Source organism: Alosa pseudoharengus, unplaced genomic scaffold, assembly GCF_046254945.1.
Source record: "Alosa pseudoharengus isolate Yale_2024_CS ecotype anadromous, Long Island Sound unplaced genomic scaffold, YU_APseudo_1.1 YU_APseudo_1.1_scf_22, whole genome shotgun sequence".
In the NCBI taxonomy this organism is placed as follows: domain Eukaryota; kingdom Metazoa; phylum Chordata; class Actinopteri; order Clupeiformes; family Clupeidae; genus Alosa; species Alosa pseudoharengus.
Window position 1 is genome coordinate 21,970,737 of NW_027468680.1, and position 19,677 is coordinate 21,990,413.

At 41.7% G+C, this 19,677-nt stretch overlaps 2 protein-coding genes across 5 annotated transcripts in view; both read left to right on the forward strand.

The window, feature by feature from the left end:
• The first annotated feature begins 121 nt into the window (after nt 1-121).
• Nucleotides 122-10,009, forward strand: mocs3 (molybdenum cofactor synthesis 3). Its single transcript, XM_076299967.1, has 13 exons — nt 122-217; nt 412-553; nt 654-746; nt 981-1,101; nt 2,266-2,340; nt 2,953-3,070; nt 4,067-4,175; nt 4,385-4,447; nt 4,579-4,742; nt 5,864-5,911; nt 8,412-8,508; nt 8,844-8,951; nt 9,789-10,009. The coding sequence occupies exons 1-13, from the start codon at nt 128-130 to the stop codon at nt 9,944-9,946; spliced, it is 1,386 nt and encodes a 461-aa protein (XP_076156082.1). The 5' UTR covers nt 122-127; the 3' UTR covers nt 9,947-10,009.
• Nucleotides 10,010-11,221: 1,212 nt separating this feature from the next.
• prkd3 (protein kinase D3) overlaps nt 11,222-19,677 on the forward strand; it is a 48,956-nt gene continuing 40,500 nt past the window's right edge. The window contains exons 1-3 of one of the 4 annotated variants that reach the window (XM_076299340.1): nt 11,323-11,556; nt 11,699-11,862; nt 12,263-13,015. In XM_076299340.1, coding sequence (XP_076155455.1) covers nt 12,728-13,015 — 288 coding nt within the window. In that variant the 5' untranslated portion in view covers nt 11,323-11,556; nt 11,699-11,862; nt 12,263-12,727. The other 3 variants (XM_076299342.1, XM_076299341.1, XM_076299344.1) reach the window with 3 other exon arrangements.

The window sequence follows — 19,677 nt, forward strand, 5'->3', positions numbered from 1 at the left end:
CACGTGGGTTAGTGGAGTAGCCTACAACCAGGAAATGCAGAACTGCTCGGATTGTTGAGTTGTTTATCTCTCAGTTTTCTTCTTTCTTCTGTTCAAATATTTGTTTCGGTAGGCTGGCCTGAGAAACATGGAGGACGTTTTGCAGTTGAAGGAGCAACTTAAGGAAAAGGACAGAGAATTAGCCATATTGAAGAATAAACTTGCTCAGTTAGAAAAGGTAAATCTCAATGTAGACAATCGTGATTAACGTAGGCTACTACCACCCCTTGATAGCGTGGCTGTAACAATGTTGGGATGCTGTAACAATGTTGCAGATGAATGTTGTTATGATTGGTGGCCTTGGTCACTGCGTTGTGATAATCTGTCTCTTCAAAAATGTTCTAATGACTGGTCTCTCATTCACCATGTCAGTTTTCTGCTAGCAACTGCTTTCCAACGGATCTTCAGGACAAAATAACGGTTTTAGCCCCACTTACACCAAAAACGTCATTAACCAATGAAGACATCATGCGATTTAGTCGACAGCTTCTTCTACCAGAACTTGGTGTAAAAGGTGCATAACATAGCCCACTGAACAACTACATAATATTTACTACTAATTATTTGCCCATTTTGTCCACAAAATAAATTCAGAATTAATCTTTGTTCTTCAGGTCAACTTGGATTGTCCAAGACGTCTGTTTTGGTTGTGGGTTGTGGAGGATTGGGCTGCCCACTTGCTCAGTACTTAGCGGCAGCTGGCATAGGTCAGTTTTGTTTTGTAGCCTACATTATGCAACCCTTTTTACTAGTTATTCCACACGTTTTTATCAACCTTGTATTGCTGTGAATATGTGAATGAACCATAATAGAGCATAGCACACTTAAAGAACAATAACAGCAACCATATTATGAATTGAATCTACTTTATACACCTATGTACATTATGTTTAATCACGTGCCAAAGTTCATGCTCTTTGCTGGCTGTGGTTTATCTGCAGGGCGTCTTGGTCTGCTGGACTATGATGAGGTGGAGCTCAGTAATCTGCATCGTCAAGTCTTACACTCAGAACTGACCCAGGGTCAGCCCAAATCACAGTCTGCTGCTCAGGCCATCAGAAGGTACAGTACTGTATCTCAGACCTTTCAAAGACATCAGCTGCAGATCTATCACACTTAAAGCACTCCAGCATTTTTTCACACAGATCTCTGTTTCTTGAAGGCACCGAGTACTGTCGGTACGAAAAAAAAAAAAAAAACATCGGTGCTACCTAGTTGGAGTTGCTGCAGCCAACAACTAGAGCAGTCAAGGGGCGTGATTTTAAAGATGCCCCCAGAATGTAGCACTGTAGCTGACTGGCTGCTCTAACTGTTGGCTGCAGCAACTCCAGCTAGGTAGTAACGTTTGTCTGCGTACTGACAGTACTTGGTGACCTCAAAACCGGAGTTCTCCTTTAAAGCGATGGTTCGGAGTAATTTCACCCTAGGGTCCTTTGCACCATGACCCCGAGCCAAACACCCTCCCAGAACGTGTTTTCCCTTGGTCGAACCCTGGTCGAGTAGCGCTGTCAGAAACGAATGACTTTCTCCAGGCGTAATGGAACCAACTTTTATCTCGTAACTTACCCCACTAATAATGCCCTGAATGGTACGAAACTTCTACAGTAGTACAACTATGTTTTTTACTCTTAAAACGAGGCATTGAAAAGTTTGTAAGTACACCAGGAGTTTATTTAAATAACACTTGCCTGATGGATGCTACTATCTGCTACTATACCGCAGCGTCGACGTTACTTCCGTGATTTGGGAAAAGCCCGTAAAAGTAATAATTGGGGTAATTTACGAGATAAAAGTAGGTTCCATTACGCCTGCAGAAAGTCATTTGTTTCTGACAGCGCTACTCGACCAGGGTTCGACCAAGGGAAAACACGTTCTGGGAGGGTGTTTGGCTAGGGGTCATGGTGCAAAGGACCCTAGGGTGAAATTACTCCGAACCATCGCTTTAACATGTTGTGGTATAATGTGTTGTAACATGTGGTATAATGCATTGTAAGAAAAAATTACTTCCTCATGTAATCCTTTGCAATGTAGCTTAAATGTTATTCTCCTTCTGTACGCCACTTTGGATAAAAGCATCTGGTAAATGAATACATGTAAATGTACATTTCAGGAGGCAATGATTGGGATTTGTAAACATTGATGTCTAGTTTGATCATTACTTTGCCCAGAAGTGTATGGAATGGAAGTTCACATGCATTTTCTTGCTTATGATTGCCTCCATATCAGGCTGAACTCCACAGTCCAGTGCATTCCGTACCATCTCCAGCTCTCCCCTGACAATGCTCTGCAGCTTATTCAACAGTATCCTTCTAATCTGTCTAACCAGTAACATGTGGAAGTGTCCATGTTAAATATAAAACTGTTTTATGAAAGTATATACAAAGTACTCAGTTGCTGCTACTGGAAACAACTGGAATCCATGCATTTGCACGAATTATTTTTGGAATCTGTGATTTATTGCATGGCTAGGCCGATGCCCGAGGCACCCCCTTTGAAAACCTGTTGGTAGCATCGGCTAACTAGCGCCAGATTTCGGAGTGCAGGGGACACGCCGAGATGAGCTATGAGACAAAAGTTCACACTCGGTATCATGTTTCAACACACTTTAAGTCAATACCACACCGAACTCCTCCTTTAAGAGATGCCGGGGGGAGGGGTGCACAATACATTGTTCATGTGATGGCAGTACATTTCCATGTTTGCATATACTATATGGACCATGGTTTGGACAGAGAGAGAGAGAGAGAGAGAGAGAAGTACCCATCAAAAGATCATTTATTGGTTTCCAATTAGTATTGAGGTAGGCCAATCCTATGACAATCCTATGACCCCAATCCTATGTTTGGACCATTTCATGTAATAACACAAGTATATGTGTGTGTGAATGTTTGACTCCTTGACGCTGTATAACATGTATGACATTGTGGCTGACTGCTCCGATAACGTCCCCACGCGGTACCTGGTGAATGATGCCTGTGTGCTTAGTGGGAAGCCCTTAGTGTCTGCCAGTGCCCTGCGCATGGAAGGACAGGTGAGCTGATGAACTCTCATGGAAACCATCATCCTTTTTTTATTCTTGTTTTATCCAGAACTTTCATTGAACATTAACACTTTGAATGCCGCGCTGTTTTTGGAAGCTTTGGCTCAGAGTGCCAGCAATCTAGATCATTGTTGACGATTTTTGTAGAGCCACAGCGTATTCTATGTTATTGTTACCGGCACCAAACCTAGGGGTATCTGGACCAGCACAAAGATACGCAGGCCTAACGGTAACAATTGAATAATAGGAGGGGGTGTTTGTTTACTATTAAACTTAAGTAAGGGCTAGTTTTTCTAATCCCTTATATTATAGCTATGGACACATACTATGGCTCATTTGAAAGGTGAGACTTTAAGCTCTCAGTGGGTACAAACCATTTATTTCTACATGCCTCTGTTCCTGAGAAATCCCAAGCTAAAAAGTGGCTAGTTTTCATCAAATCCCTGTTTTTTTTCTAGATATGGAGATACAGCGTCCAACTTTTTCATTTTCCCCTTCAGCACCTGAGAAGTGTTGCCTATAAAGTTTCCGGGAAGTGACCTAGCGAGACCTGGGCGAGACTGCCACCTAGTGATAAACCCACGAAAATAAATGGCCTGGTTTTGACCTGATGTGCATGCGTCACTGATTCGACCCAAAGCGGCAACCATTAAAAGCAGAGTTATGATAAAATGTCCAGATAAAATGTCCACAGGTTTTGATCGTCATCTATTTCAGTTCTATTCATCATAAAGTTCCCAAATCCGCACATAAGGTGTGTTAGAGCGTCTATTTTTTTTAAAAAAAAGCTAAAAACGTAATATTGCGTTTTTGACACTCTACGCATGGGAACAAAAAATGCAATATTGCGTTTCTGGCACTAAAAGTGTTAAATGCTAGGTCCTGTGTGTGTGTGTGTGTGTGTGTGTGTGTGTGTGTGTGTGTGTGTGTTTGTGGTATGGTAAATAGCTGGTCAGCGGCATGAGGCATTCTCACCTGTGTTTTCAGCTCACTGTGTACAACTACAATGGAGGTCCCTGCTACAGGTGCCTTTACCCTGTGCCTCCACCTCCAGAGACAGTCACCAATTGCTCAGACGGCGGGGTCCTGGGTGTGGGTGAGTTTGACACTTTAAACCATCTCAGTCTCTTTGGGTATTTCTGTTACATCTAGTTAAACCGCTTTGTGTCAATGCTGTTTATTAAGTCTGATGTTGTGTGATGGTTGTTGAAGGGAGATGTGTTTAAAGCAGAAATGAATCTTTAATCTCCTAAGTCACCTAATGTCCTAAGTCACCTGTTGTGTTGCTGTTTTCTGTTGTGTTAGTACCAGGAATTATGGGTTGCCTCCAGGCATTAGAAGTTCTGAAAATCGCCTCCGGCCAAGGATGTATCTTTCAAAAAATGAGTGACACACACACACACACACACACACACACACACACACACACACACACACACACACACACACACACACACACAATGAGATTTTACTGAGTGTTTTTCCTCAGCAGCCATCAGCTTCATGCGGGCAGCAGTTGTTGATGTTTGATGGTGAAGGTTCTCGGTTCCGCTCCATCCGTCTGCGGCCCAAGCAGGCGGGCTGTGCTGTGTGCGGGGAGAACCCAACGGTCACACAGCTGCAGAACTATGAAACATTCTGTGGCTCGGCGGCGACTGACAAGGTTAGAGACAAGGGCTCTATGGCTACATGCGTACATTGCCAGTGTATTGCCAGCATATTTTAATTATTTTTACTTGAACACTCTTTAGATAGGGCAGGTGATATCGGAGTGAATAGTTTTCCTCTGTCAAGTGGAAGTTCCTTAAGTCCACGAAAGAACACACAGAGGAACACTTAGATTTAGGTGATTTAAAAATCCTGCTGCTTATAAAGTGGGTAGTGCAGATTAATTAATGTCCACTAGAGGGCACTGTAAACCCTCTAATTTCTGCTAACAGCTGGGCAATTCCACACAAAACTGTCACGTCCATAACGCCAACTAAATACCATGGTATTGTGTTGGCATTATGAACGTGACAGTTTTGCGTGGAATTGACCAGCTATATTTGTGTAGCTTTCATTTGGTAGTTTATTTGGCTTGGTATCTTATCACTGACATAATCTGTAGTCATTTGAGGTTTGATATAGGCATAGTTATGTATATGATGTATACTAGTTATTTGAAAGTATGTTAAGCCTGAAAGATTTGATGTTTGAGATTACTAGCTTTTATTCTTATAATTATTATGAATATTAAGCAGGAGAGATGGAAACCAGCATCCCTTCTTGCTACTTGTTTTACATGAACATACATATGTACATACATACATAATATACACATGTGGTGGGTAAGTGTTGCGGATGTTGTAGAGAAATATCAGTGTTTCTCACAGCAACAAGTTTGACCTCAGTCACTGATTTTCTGGAGTTGGACCTGAAAATCTAATGGAGATGAGGTTGCCCACAGTTCTACCATACAGTTGAATTTTGTAAATGTAAGGCATTCATTTTAGGTGTAATAAATGCTCAGTGAATTGTTAGCCAGGTTGTCTTGCCTCAGCATTAATAAAAAAGGCAATGTCTACATTCTTGTACCTTACAAGTCTTCCTTTGTTGTCAGATGACAGAAATAGGCTTTGGGTGTGAACTGATCTTTACTGAGCTCTTAACGGGCTCTCTTATCAGGCTGCAACATCTAGAGCCTAATTTAACTGGGTGTTGAAATTATGCATGGCCTGGGTTTTTTATACACAACCTGTCTGATTTTTAAACTTCCTGTTTCTCCTGCTCTGGACTTTGCAGTGCAGAAGACTGAATCTTCTGTCAAAGGAACAGCGGATCACTGTACAGGTATGTATGATCCCTACAGCTGCAGTGCTAACTGGAACACTCATTTACAGTTGGTGAAATAAAAACGTTTTATCTTGTATTCATCCATTTGTTCATTCATTCGTTCATTAATTCGTTCATTAATTCATTAAAGGAGAATTCCGGTGTGATATTGACCTAAAGTGTATTGAAACATGATACCGAGTGTGAACGTATGTCTCATAGCCCATCTCGGCTTGTCCCCTGCACTCCAAAATCTGGCGCTAGTTAGCCGATGCTACCAACAGCTTTTTCAATTGTGGTGCTTCGGCATCGGGCTAGCCATGCAAATAAATCACTGTTTTACACCATTTACGAGGCTCAATGTATCTCCACACTTTATTGGTAGACTTCCGAGGGCCCTGACATTTAAAACGAGACATTGAGAACTTTGAAAAAGCACTGGTAGTTTACTTACAAGACGATTTATACAGACAGTATCTTCACAAAGTTTAGCGTTTGCAGCCATCTTGAATTTAGTCACGATAAGTCGAGCGACGAGTAAGAATGAACAGGTATGATAAGGGATCCAGTTTCCAGTTTCTTCCAGTAGCAGCAACTGGAATCCATGCATTTCCACTGAATTATTTTTGGAATCTGATCCCTTATCATACCTGTTCATTCTTACTCGTAGCTCGACTTATCGTGACTAAATTCAAGATGGCTGCAAACGCTAAACTTCGTGAAGATACTGTCTGTATAAATCGTCTTGTAAGTAAACTACCAGTGCTTTTTCAAAGTTCTCAATGTCTCGTTTTAAATGTCAGGGCCCTTGGAAGTCTACCAATTAAGTGTGGAGATACATTGAGCCTCGTAAATGGTGTAAAACAGTTATTTATTTGCATGGCTAGCCCGATGCAGAAGCACCACAATTGAAAAAGCTGTTGGTAGCATCGGCTAACTAGCGCCAGATTTTGGAGTGCAGGGGACAAGCCGAGATGGGCTATGAGACATACGTTCACACTCGGTATCATGTTTCAATACACTTTAGGTCAATATCACACCGGAATTCTCCTTTAATTCATTTTTAAGAGTAGATATAGAATTACTCCCCTCCCCCCCCCCCCCCCCCCCCATGTGGTACATATGGTATAGCTGTCATTTTAAGTTGAAATAAAATTCAAGTTAAATACAGCGCATCACATGCATCATAACCATCAACATGACTCCACCATACTGTTATCTCAGAGGTGCAGTACCAGGGGCGTCCGGGGGCATCCTCCCCCGTAAGAAAATTGTGTATATTTTAACGTTTAAATGCATCAATCTGGTGCACTTTGAAAATAAATTCAGAGGTTAGGCTTGATTATTTTTTATATATGGATGGAAATATTTGTGCTGTAGCCTAAACTATTTTGCGCTTCAGAATTTTAACCATGCACACACAGGTGGGATAGTTATGATAATACTGCAATAAGTTCACAACCACAAAGCATATTTGCTAAGTTTCACAATGGTCAAAAATAGTGTACATTTCAGCACTCCATGAAATTATGCAGTAGCCTAGTGGTCACCTGTGTTGTTCAGCTAGTTACTGTAATCTAAGATAAGCTAGTTATATTGGTCATTGAGTTATATTGGTCATTGTAATGGCCATCTATACATGCTATATATTCCTTTTTCAGGACAATCTGGGCTATCCATATCTGGGAAAGTATGATGTGATAATATTTGTCTTATGTAATATGTTTTATGTCAGCCTTTATATCAAGAAAAAAACATTTGGGTGTCATAATTTTTTTTCTTCATATTTTTCCATTAATGTCACTAGGAAGCAATATATTATATATTTATATTCATATGTGTAAATGGGATTATCTGGAATCTGGCAACATAAGAACCATGATGGTGGGATACTCTGGCTATGCAATTTACAAAAATGTTTGTACTGACATAAATAGTTTAGATGAGAATACATTATAATTTTGGCCCAAAGTTGGAGACCATATAGAAATTTGTTGCAATTTCAAAACTGGATTACTGTGGAACCGCTTGTTGTACAGATGCATGCTTTATATCCTCGTATTCGGTAAGGTCTGCTGTGTATTGTGATATATAGTTTGCATGTGTTGAGTGAAGAGTTTGTGAGATATTTCACTGAGAGTAATGACTGTGCAGAGATGTGTGCAGAATGCAAATATGATTACATTTCATGTAAGAACCATTTACATGAACCATTTATCACAGCAACTTGGTACTAATAACATTGGAAATTCCATTCGTTGACGTGATATCTGTATGGTATCTGTGTGACGAGTACCTCGCGAGCCATTCAGTTTAACCTGGACTTCAGATTTTTCTGGGGCACTACAGTTCAATACTGGGGCATGTGCCCCAGAAAAAAGGGTCTAGTGACATCCTTGTGCAGTACTGTGGCTATATTTCTATAGTAGGTTCAACAACAGTTTTCAAAAATTCAGGTGTGTATGTTTTTGCCATTAGACTTCATAAAACTAGATAATCACCTCTCTTATTCCTACAGGAGTATAAATCCATTGTGGACAGTTCAACCCCTCATATCCTGCTCGATGTTCGGCCGCGTGTGGAAGTGGATATATGCCATCTGCCTTTTTCCCTCAGTATCCTCCCATTTGATGTCCTTAGAGCATTATACAAATATTGTTTTTACTCTGTAGGCTTATGCAAAATATGTGTAAACGTAGTCTGGTTTGGAATGTTATGGATTGATTGGATTAATGTAATGTAGCTTGCACAAAACCAATGAAAGCATTTTGGCCACTGATCTTTGTAAACATTATTTTTGTGCCAGCTGCTTTAAATTATTTAACAATCTAGTCCTATACTTGCTCGTGCTACTTTTTGAAATGTAACATGTTCATGTTTCCTTCTTGGTTTCCAAATTATGCAGGACCACGTTGAAATTACTGATATGTTTCCTTATAGAGCTCTTAAGATATTCCCCTTGCTAGCATAGAGGATAGGAAAGCTGAACACATCCACCTGCTCAAGGAGAGGATCGGTGAACTCAAGCAGCAGTTGGATGCTCAGGCGCATGTACCAGGTCAGAAACTCCCAGTGGCCATTAGAATCCTAAAAGGGGTGGTGGTAGCATAGTGGTGAAGGAGCTGGGCTAGGCAAATAAGTTGCAGGTTCAATGCTTGGCTTCCACCGCCTAAGCAAGGCAATTAACCCCGAGTTGCTCCGGGGACAATATAACAATGCCCTTGTGAATTGACGTAAGTCGCTTTGGATGAAACTGCTGAGCCCCCTCCTGCAAAACACCGGCACGGAGCCATGCATATTAAAGCGGCTGCATCACGTGCACTCAGCAGCAGCAACAACAACAACAACTACCGTGCCACGCTCGTGCCAATACCTGCACTCCCCTGCGCCTCATTGGCCGCAGTGTAGCTCCATATTCAGAGCACAAAAGAGGAGTAATTGGAGTTTCCTCTGGCTAATTAAGCCTTTGTAGCCACAATTTTGCCAGATTATTGGTCAGTTTCGGATAGTGGAGTGGCAGCGGAGGTGACTGGGTTGCTAGGCAATTATTTTCCACCACAGAAATATCTTGGTGAACAGCTGGCCCCCTCTTGAATAATGAAGATTTTATGGGTGGAAGGTATACTTTCAGGGTGTCACTGGGTCATTTATTCATGACGTGTTGTTTTCGCTTGCTATTTTATAAGGCATTGTAATTTGGCAAGCTAAGATTGCCCTAGATGTCTGTTTTTTTTACCTTAAAGGAGGGTATGACAAAATACAAACAACACAAACTTATGTATCCTATGAGGGCATACCTGTATCAGAATGTTGTTGTTTTTATTGAATTTCCTGAAATTGAAATTTTTCCTGAAATTGAAATTTTTTCCTGTTTTCTTTCCTGTTTTTTTTTCAGTGTATGTGGTTTGCAAACAGGGCAATGACTCCCAGAAAGCCGTTCAGATCCTGGAGAAGTTGTCTGGCCAGGAGGTAGACTGTGTTAGCGTGAAGGACATTTGTGGTGGTCTGATGGCCTGGGCCCAGAAGATTGAACCGTCATTTCCACAGTATTAGAAGCATTAATTTACCCACCGTACCTGTTTGTTTAGCTGTGCCAATAAATCTTTGTTTTTACAAGTCTGTCTTTATCACTTCGATATCACAATACTACTGGTCCTCTTAATTTGAGTTCAGTGAAGTTGCAGTACATTGGTTACTTTAATGGGCAATAACATGCCAACTGTCAATGTTTACATGCTCATAAATCCCATGTTTACTCTACTCTTTCATGATTAATGAAGCCAGCAGTAGTTGAAGGATGGGCATAATGGTGGACACACAACTATGTGTTAACCTACTAATGAAAGACTACTGCTTTTTAGACATAAACATTAGACTACATTTAATTATATCATTTTAAAACGGCAAGCAAAAGACAAAAAGCCATGGGGTAAAAATTGACACAAAGAAGATTTACGTCGGCAATCCATATGAATGTGTGTGAAGTATTCTGACTTCTAACACTTTTGTGGAGCGCCTAGGTAAGGAAAGCTGGCTCTGTAGTGGGAGCTGAACTGGAGTGCATCACTTCAATATCTGACAAAAGGACCCTGAACAAACTGATCAACATCTTGGACAATGAGTGTCATCCACTCCACAGCACTATTGTTAAGCAGAAGAGCCTGATCAGCTGGAGACTTCGCTCACTGCCTTGCACAACAGACAGACTGAGGAAGTCATTTGTCCCCAGGGCCATTGAACTGTTCAATGCTTCACTTAAGGGAAGAGGAGAGATAGACTTCTCTGCATAGTCTGTCTGCCTCTTCATCCCCTCCATGTTTGGATACTGTCTGTCCACTAGCCACTTTTTACCACTGTCTTTCTGCCTCACTGTTTGCGTGCTATATTAGCACATATGCATAACCCCTCCCTCCATGCCACGTGTTAGTTAGTATAATTTGTATTTTAGTATATTTAGTATATTCTTCATCTTCTACTGTCCTTATTGCTTAGTTGTGTTTTTATATTATATACCTTTAATTACTTTTTCTGCTGTTAGTGAATGTGTGTGTGATGTCTGTATGCTACTGAGATCTTGAATTTCCCCTGGGGATCAATAAAGTATCTATCTATCTATCTATCTATCTACTGGAAAAACAAATCTGCTCTTACTCAGCTGTGGGCCGATAGATGTCGCGAATATCCCAAGTATTAGGCGTGTCTCACCCACATAACGGAAACAGTGGCATGGAACAGGCATGCGCGACGTTCAAGTAAAAAAAAAAAATCCGCTGCATTTGTGTAGTTGTAGTCAACTACATTTTTGAGAACGCCAAACTCTTCTGTCGACTGAACTTCAACACCCAGACAGCGCTTCTCATCTTTTTTAGCGGAGACGGGGGAGCAGTCACAGCTGGAGCGATAATAAGATGCGCATGAAGTAGGTATCTGGCAGCAAATAGAAGATAACAGAAAGTTTTCAAAGAGAGTACAGGTCTCCATTTCCAGTGGTGGCTTTGTTTTTTTCAAGTGCATCAGTAGGTCTACTGCTGGGCTATTTACCCACATTTCCAGAAAAGGAGAGGTAGTTCACATACAATCTCCGTTTAGTGGTTGGTGGAATTACAAGTTTTTGCAATTCACTTGGCAGGATAAAATTAACGTCCTTTGCACAGAGAGTAGAGGTAATGTATCCCATATCTTAATCATGCCTTTAAATACTGACTCGTTTCTTGTATACGGGGAAAGAATATGTCTCTATGTGTTTTTAAAGGACAAACAAAGTATTGTATAACTTGTTTTGCGGGCATTTGTGAACTCGTGCAGTTCTTTGCCAGCTCTCCAGTCGGGAGTGGGAGGGTCCAGATGTTTGGGTAGCCGTGGTTCCAGATGTTGGTTCCAGTTGTAGGCCTACTTGGTGACCAAGCATAGATAAACAAGTTAAAATTACAATGAAAACATTGAACACGATTAAACCTCTTCCAAAACAGGTAAGGCTAGGAACATCTGTAGTTCTGTAGTTCTGAGTTCTGTTATTATCTGCCTTTAACGCAACGTGCAATAGTGTGTAAATTAGTTGTATGCTATACGTTTAGTAGGCTATGCTATATCTGTGTTAACTAATGTAGCCTATCAAAGGGGGCTGTCCCAGATACTGGCTCTCTATGGACGCGGACCAGATTCTCTTACGAGTTGGCCGCATAAAGCATCAAATAACCTAATAAATAGGTTAACAGTTGACTTAATGGTTTTAGGTTTAGTGATGTCGTCTGAGTTATCACCAAGAGAGAAATAGCCCCCCTATGCTGTCTGAATCGTCTGTGTTTATTTGAGTTATTATTAGTTTGATGCCTTTTTGTAACAATTTTTTTATATCTCTTTTCTGAGTAGTTTCTGATCAGAGGATAGCACTTGGATCTCTTGAAACAGTGCACGGACTTTCTTCATTTCGGACCGTGCTGGAGCCACAAAAGCTGATCTGGGGAGCAACTGTGTTGGATACGCTGCGGTGTAGTCTCAAAGGGCATCTCTCCATGCAGGACTTGGATTTTAGCGAAGAAGTGAACTTCAGGCACCAGAAGATGCGTTTGGGATCACCGTATTCGACCGCTGCCTGCCTTTCCGTCCGAGTTGGAGAGAGGTGTCTCTTAATGAGGCTCACGGTGCTAATGCACACGTCTTCTAAACTTTAAGAAAACTCATGTAGGAACTTTCTCTTATTGGACTGGGTGCCTCACCTACGTAGCCTGTTTAACTTGTGCAGTTCAGTAGGTCACTAAACTGGCTGCTGTGGTTGATTGAGACCACAAATAGTTTTTTACACAGTGATCATCTCAGCGGTTTGAGGACACCCAAATGTCTACCTGCAGCAGTACGACTCCCCCGACCTTCCCTAAAGCCTATCTCCATTCTCAACATCCACCCGCGCCACCATCTCCCTCCACGTCCCCAAGCCCTGTCCTATACAGCCGCCTCTCCAACGGGAGTTTGAATGCTCCAAGTCCAACGAACTCCAGGAGCTCGTTCCATGGGGTCTCTTTTCTTCTTCAGATTGGACTCACCCGTGAAACAGTTAACCTGGAGCCGAACGACTTGTCATTATCTGCTGTGAAGGACCTTGTTTGCTCCATAGTCGACCAAAAGGTATGTGCAAGTTACAATGCATTAAGCTCCACATCAACATTATGAATATTACAGATACAGACAAAATTGATCCTATACCACACTGAAACACACACACACACACACACACACACACACACACACACAGAGAGAGAGAGAGAGAGCATGCACTGACACACTATTGATATAATTCATCCTAAAAAGAAACATATATTTGTGGAAGTCTGAGTGTATTGCCTTGAAGAGGTAAAGCCATGATTTCAGTATTTCCCTTTTAGCCTGTATTTGTTTTCTTTCTAGCATTATAGGATTTGCTTAATATATATGCCGTGTGTTGTAGGATGAATCTGGCTTTTGCACTAATTCCTCAGGAATTCCTGTATAATCAATGTTGCAGCATAATGAGGTTGTTGAGTTTTCAGTGGTGTCAGAGAGATAAATAAAGAGGAAGATTCTAAGTTCCGCTTGTCCCTCCTCTGCATTATGTAACCTATGTAGCCTTGGTTACTACTGTATGTAGCCTAAGTGTTCTTGGGCAAGGGCAGGTGTTACTTTTGTGGTAAAGAAGAAAATAAAGGGTTTGGATCTTTCGGACTCTGAGTCACTGCCTTAGGGCATTGCTAAGGTCAAGCAGTGGCGGTCATACTGACAAGGGCTGTTGTCTTCCTGTGTGCCCTCTAGATCATTCCAACCTATTACTCTTTTTGCCATATATCTCTTACTCAGTGGGGCCAGTCACACACAGTACATTTTAGTTTGTGAGATCAAAAAGTTTAGAGACGCTGCATTGATATGGTTCTACGCAGTCCCCCAGGCATCATATTTTGCCTGAATATTTCCTGAAATTTCTCCATTTGAATGAGCACCCATTCAACTCCTGCAGTACACTTTTAGGGCATGTAAGAGTGCATTGGCATAGGTTTGTTGCTTTATGGATAATTTTGTGTCCAAAGTGATTGTGCACACCAGTTTCTTTGATCATTTGCAATCATATAAGTAGTGGAGAAGTTGCTAGGTTTTGGTCTCCCTGTGGGCTTTGGAAGACAATGTTTTTAATCATCTGATCTTTTCTACACCATTAGATGAGACTTTCTTAGTCATTCTCATTTTTTTCAAAGTAGAAAAAATCTCAACATTTGTTGAGGTATGTGTTTGACCTGGTCCTGTCATGTCATATACTAAATTGATGCATTTCAGCATCTGTGTTTGGAATTTGGTAGGCCAAGAATGAAGGGAGTTGATGGAAGGTCCATGGTATAGGCTGGACAATGGTTTATGTGTTCAAGAAGCTGACAGTTTCCATTAATGTTATTAGGCAGCGATGTTGAACAATGAACACTTGAAATAGTCACAGAAATAGCTTAGAAACACAGACAGTCTTTACTGACATTCCTAAAATATACAAAATGTGAAATGTTTCTTTTATGGTATTTAGTAGGCGACATAACCATGGACAATATACAACATGTTACACAGCCTGGTATCTGGACTTAATGGTCGGCTAATGCTGAAGATATATGATAGAACTCATAGGATTCTGGGCAGGGTTGTGCACAATTCGAATTGCAATTCTGCTTCCTGTTTGCTACCTCAATTGAAATGCAAGTGAAATTCATGAATTGAATTGGAATTTAAGAGCCAGTTTCAATTAAATTCTGGAATTTTGCACAAGCCTGATTCTGGGCTCCTTCCATTTCTGAATGTTTTAAAAACATCATGTTCAGCAAATAGCATGAATCTCTGGTATTTGAAATGCATCAATCTGGGTCATACAGCCTTACAGCTGTGCATCTGAATGAAAAAGACAGATGTGGAAACCTTCCCAATTTGACTGACTGGCTACTGACCAACTGACCGGCTACGATTGTACAGTTCTGCAATTCTGAGCTATGTTGTTTCTGCTGCCGCGGAATGCCGAGATGATCACATAGGCTACATCTAACTAATTAATTGGCTTTATAGAGTTGCAGTTTGTTTATGTTTATAGTCATTGGTATTATTCTGTTCAATTCTGTTTAATATTGCCAATATTATATATTTTTATTTAGACTGTATGTTACTTTAAACTATAATGTTAATGTAATGTTTATTGATGTCATTTTAAACTATAAACATAACACATAAACATCATGTTCTATCACTGGCCTAATACTGTTACTATGCTACTGTTACTGAATGAAGCAATTTGATTAGCACATGTGTAAAGGTGATGTCACAATCAGGAAATGGTGAGGTTGAATCACTTTTGGCACTTTTTTCTTCCTTACATAAGGAGCTACGCTTGATGTATGGCAGTGATGATGATGATTGTGTGTGCATGTGTGTTTGTGTGTGCAATGGTGTATTTGTATGTGTGTGTGTGTGTGTGTGTGTGTGTGTGTGTGTGTGTGTGTGTGTGTGTGCGTGCGTGCGTGCGTGCGTGTGTGTGTGTGTGTGTGCTGTATTGAAAACACTCCATAAAAAGCATCCAAAAATACTCCCAACAAGAGATCCAAAGTCAATATGAAGAAGTCTCCATCAGCAGTCTATGATCTATCAGCTGACCATCTACCAAATTGCATCTAATTGACACAATTATAGGCTATTAGTATTCATTTTCTCAGTTTGTTTTGACTCTTGGGAAGCATTTCAAGAACTCTTATTGATGTTAAACATTCTCTCCTTCTCTTCTGTAAGCAGCCACCGGTGCTATTGTTCAGTCTCCTCATGCTGATCAGTAAGTTAAGATAAATCCTCACTTCTTGTAGCTGCCCACTTACTCCGGCCAGTGCTGGAAAGCGCTGTAATATTTTGCTGCAGCAGCGTGTCATTGTCGGCAGAGAGAGAGAGAGAGAGAGACAATGTGGCCTTGTTGGATAAAGCTGAAGTGGCCCACGAGTGAGAAAAGAGTGATAAGCGTTGCATGACATTCAAACACACTGTAGACCCGCAGTGTATACAGCCAATTTGTAACATAACTTGACAGATTGTGTTAATAACTCACAGTGCTTTGCTGTCTGTGTACTTAAATTTGGGTGTAAATGAGGTCAAGTACACATTCCTTTGGACCAGTGTAATTCTATTGTTCTGTAAAAGGCCTGCTAGTGCTGCTGTCTGAGCAGTGATCTGGCTTTGCTTTGTTTGAGCGCAAAATCCCATTGATATTGATGTTTACCGTACTTGTGTATAGGTACTGTAGGCATGAGGCTGAGGTACAACAGGCAGACAAAGAAGGAATGTGCACTGAAGCTAAAATTGGAGTATTTTTGGATTATAAGTCTCTCTTTACTGAAAGAGACATACCGGTAGATTGTTTCGGAAGATCAACATTAATGTTGTCAGGTCTGCACATAGTGAGTTTCAAGTATATTATATTCTGTAGATTTACCCTGTAAATGTTCTAAATGTTCAATACGTTAGTATTGTCTACTGCCATATAAAGTGGTCAAATGTTCTAGCTTGATGTAGCGTTGATGAGTTTTCTTTCTGGAGCAACAGTCGTCGGGGGGTTTGTCCGTGACAGGCTGCAGCTCTGCTTTTTCCTCCACCCAGGCTACTCTCCTCCACACTCTTCCGTCAGATGTCCAGCTGAGCTCCAGAGGGCACTGCCCCTCACAGCGAGGCCTCTCTGCCCACTCACGGAGCTCCCAGCTGGGGTACCTCCTGACCTGCCTTGGCCAGGCATGAATTCCTGAGCTCAGCAGAAAAGCAGCAGGCTTCTGAGTCAACAGGGAGCAGAACAGGAAAAGTGTTTTATGCTTGATATCTCATTAGATATGCTGGGGATGGAGCTTTCACCCTGAAGAACCTGATCTCCCTGGCCTTGCATCCTGGGGAATGCCATATGTGAATGTGTTTGTGTGTGTGTGTGTGTGTGTGGTAGTTGCTTGGGAGGTGTTGGGACAGTAAGCGATTCACCAGTCATAACAAGTGTGTGTGTGTCATACATGTGTGCATATATATATATTGCTTTGAATATGACTTACTGTGAATGTTTTCTTAGCTGAGAAAATACACAGGTTGGTGAATCTTTGCCACACTGTTGGCTTTTAACATTAACTTGTTAGGGTACTCAAACATATTAAAGTTTTATAGTATGTGCATGTTGATACATGTGTTTGCTACAGTACTTTGCCAAAAAGATAAGGGTGCATATGGTTAATATGAATGTCACAGAAAGTTCAGGACAATGGTATTTCACATTGGCTACATGTCAATACTGGTTCTGGTAACTGGTATGCATAGTACCGTATCATATAGGGTACTTTCCGAACATGCGTTTCATATATTCATATTTCATAACAGGGACATAGAAGTCATATATGATTTAGAATGTATTTTTCCACACAACCATGGAGAGTGTCCACTGAAAGACTGTAATTTTATTGTTTTCTTTTTTTCCGGTCTCTGTCAAGAACGCCCCGTGGTTTGAGCTGAACTGCGTCTAACCTCTGTCAGTGTCTTTGCAGTATCATGTCAGCCCCCAATTGACCCTTGGTCTTATATACCTACAGTCAGAGTTGAAATGCAATTATTTATAATGGAGGAACATAGAGCTGGCCACACAGGGCTCATTTATCTGATGGCGAAATGTGAAAACCACATGACTTGGCTGTGATTCAGCTCACTCAGCCCCTGTCCTCTTCTCCAGTCGATGGAGAGAGAGAGAGGGAGAGAGAGGGAGGGAGAGAGCGAGGGAGGGAGAGAGAGAGAGATGCTCAATGACCCTGGCAAGTGCACTCACTGATGGTTATCAGGAATTTGGGGTTCTCTGACTTTCTGGTACCAGCAATTTTTTTTCAGCATAGGCAGCTGAAAGGGTCTATTGTATATAGCCATACAAGTTTGTGGCCAGGGGTAACATCAATAATATGTTTATTACAGTACATGGAGTTGGAGAGTATCCAAAGTAGTTGGATGTATAAGGATCAATTGAATAGATATCTATGATGTAGTGCTGTTTATGTCTATTAATGGGTGCACATTGAAATGGAAAAAAAGATGTGTTCTTTTGAATTGCCTTAATGGCTGCCTCAACTTCCTGGTAGTCTATTGGGCTATTGTGTGTCTGCGTACTGACTACACCCATCGCGGTGTCGTGCTCTCTGCTGGTTCGTATAATGAACACTTTAGGGTGGTGTGAAGTAGGGAGAATAAACATCGATAGTGTAGCACTTCCTGTTTTGTTGTTGCCCTTGCCCTGCCGCCCTGCAGGGAGCAATCACAGGATAAAAAGTTCATGACACTGAGAAAGACATGCAATCGGCATTCTTCAATCAGACATTTTTGGAGGATGAGGTCTTCGACAAAGAGGGTGAGGTCCACTGCTGGCAAATGACACTGAACCAAGTATGTTACGGTCACATTTTTGCCACATTAGGTCATTACACATTAGGCCAGCTTCTATACTGCAGGCCTGAGAGTGTAGCTGTAGTCTGGAATGGTGTCCCAAGGTGAAAGGATAATTGTTAACATTGTCATCTTCACCGTCATTGTTGAGCTTTAACATAAAATGGATAGCTTGCTGTGTATGTCCAAGTTAATCTCCCTCATTTCTCTCTTTCACTCTCTCTCTTTCTCTCTTTCTTTCTTTTTCTCTCTCTCTCTCTGTCTCTCTTTCTCTCTCTCCCCTTCCCTCCCTCTCTCAGTGGGGATGATAAAGCTGGTGCGGGTGGGAAGGAAGTTTGCAGTCCTCTTGGCAAACGCGTTGGAAAAAAGCATAAAACTTTTCCTCAAAAGACAGTTTTATGAACATTTTACCTTCATGCTAGTCCCAGGAATACTGCAACAGCTGGAAACACTATATGGTCAGATGTGGCTGTCTAACAGAGCAGGGTCGAAAAGGAGCTTTCATGGTGGTGAAGGAGGAGGCCAGTGACTCCCGCTCACACAAGGCTAGGTCTCCACAGCTGCCCTGTAACAAGAGCACACTCTGGCCGTTTAGGGCAGCGAAGGGCATTTAAACATTGGTGATGAGTCTGTCTGTCCGCAAACGGTCAGTCATACCTGTTCCTGTCTGATCAATGGGAGGCTAATCCAGTACAGGTGGCCTGTGGCCTGAACCCCCCCACACCCCATTGTGGACTGGCCTGGCCTGTCTGTGTGTGTTTCAGGGCCGAAGTGAGCACATGTGCTGTGCTTGCTCGGTCCTCCTATGGAAACATTCTTTCCAGCCCCGTTCTGGATGCCTGCTGCTGCTGTTGCTGTTGCTGGTGGTGCTGCTGCTGTGGTGTGGGGGTTTTAAGCTACATGCTAATAGCTCTAATGACCCCTCTCACATTTGAATTTCCATGGAAAATGTTGTGAGAGATTTATCACTGGGATGTCCAGAAAAGAAAAGTGGGGAGGGGGAGCCTGGAGGGAGAGAAAAGAAAAACTGTGTTCAGCTCAGCAACAGTCTTCACTTTATCATTCTCCTACAGATTCAGGGGGGAAGATGGTTGTCAACATGTTAAAATGTTGCTATAGTAACCGTGGTCTTGGAGCAGGCAGTGTTACACAGAAAGAGAGAGAGAGAGTGAGAGAGAGAGAGTAGAGAGGGAGGGAGGACAGATGGAAATTGGAGTGTGCTCCACTCCTGCTGGCCAAAACTAACTGCGAAATGTACAGGAAATAAATTTATTTCTCCCCATGCAGAAATTGCCTGAACCCAGACTGAAACGCATACACAAAAACAAAGTACATTTAGTTGATGTGGATATAAT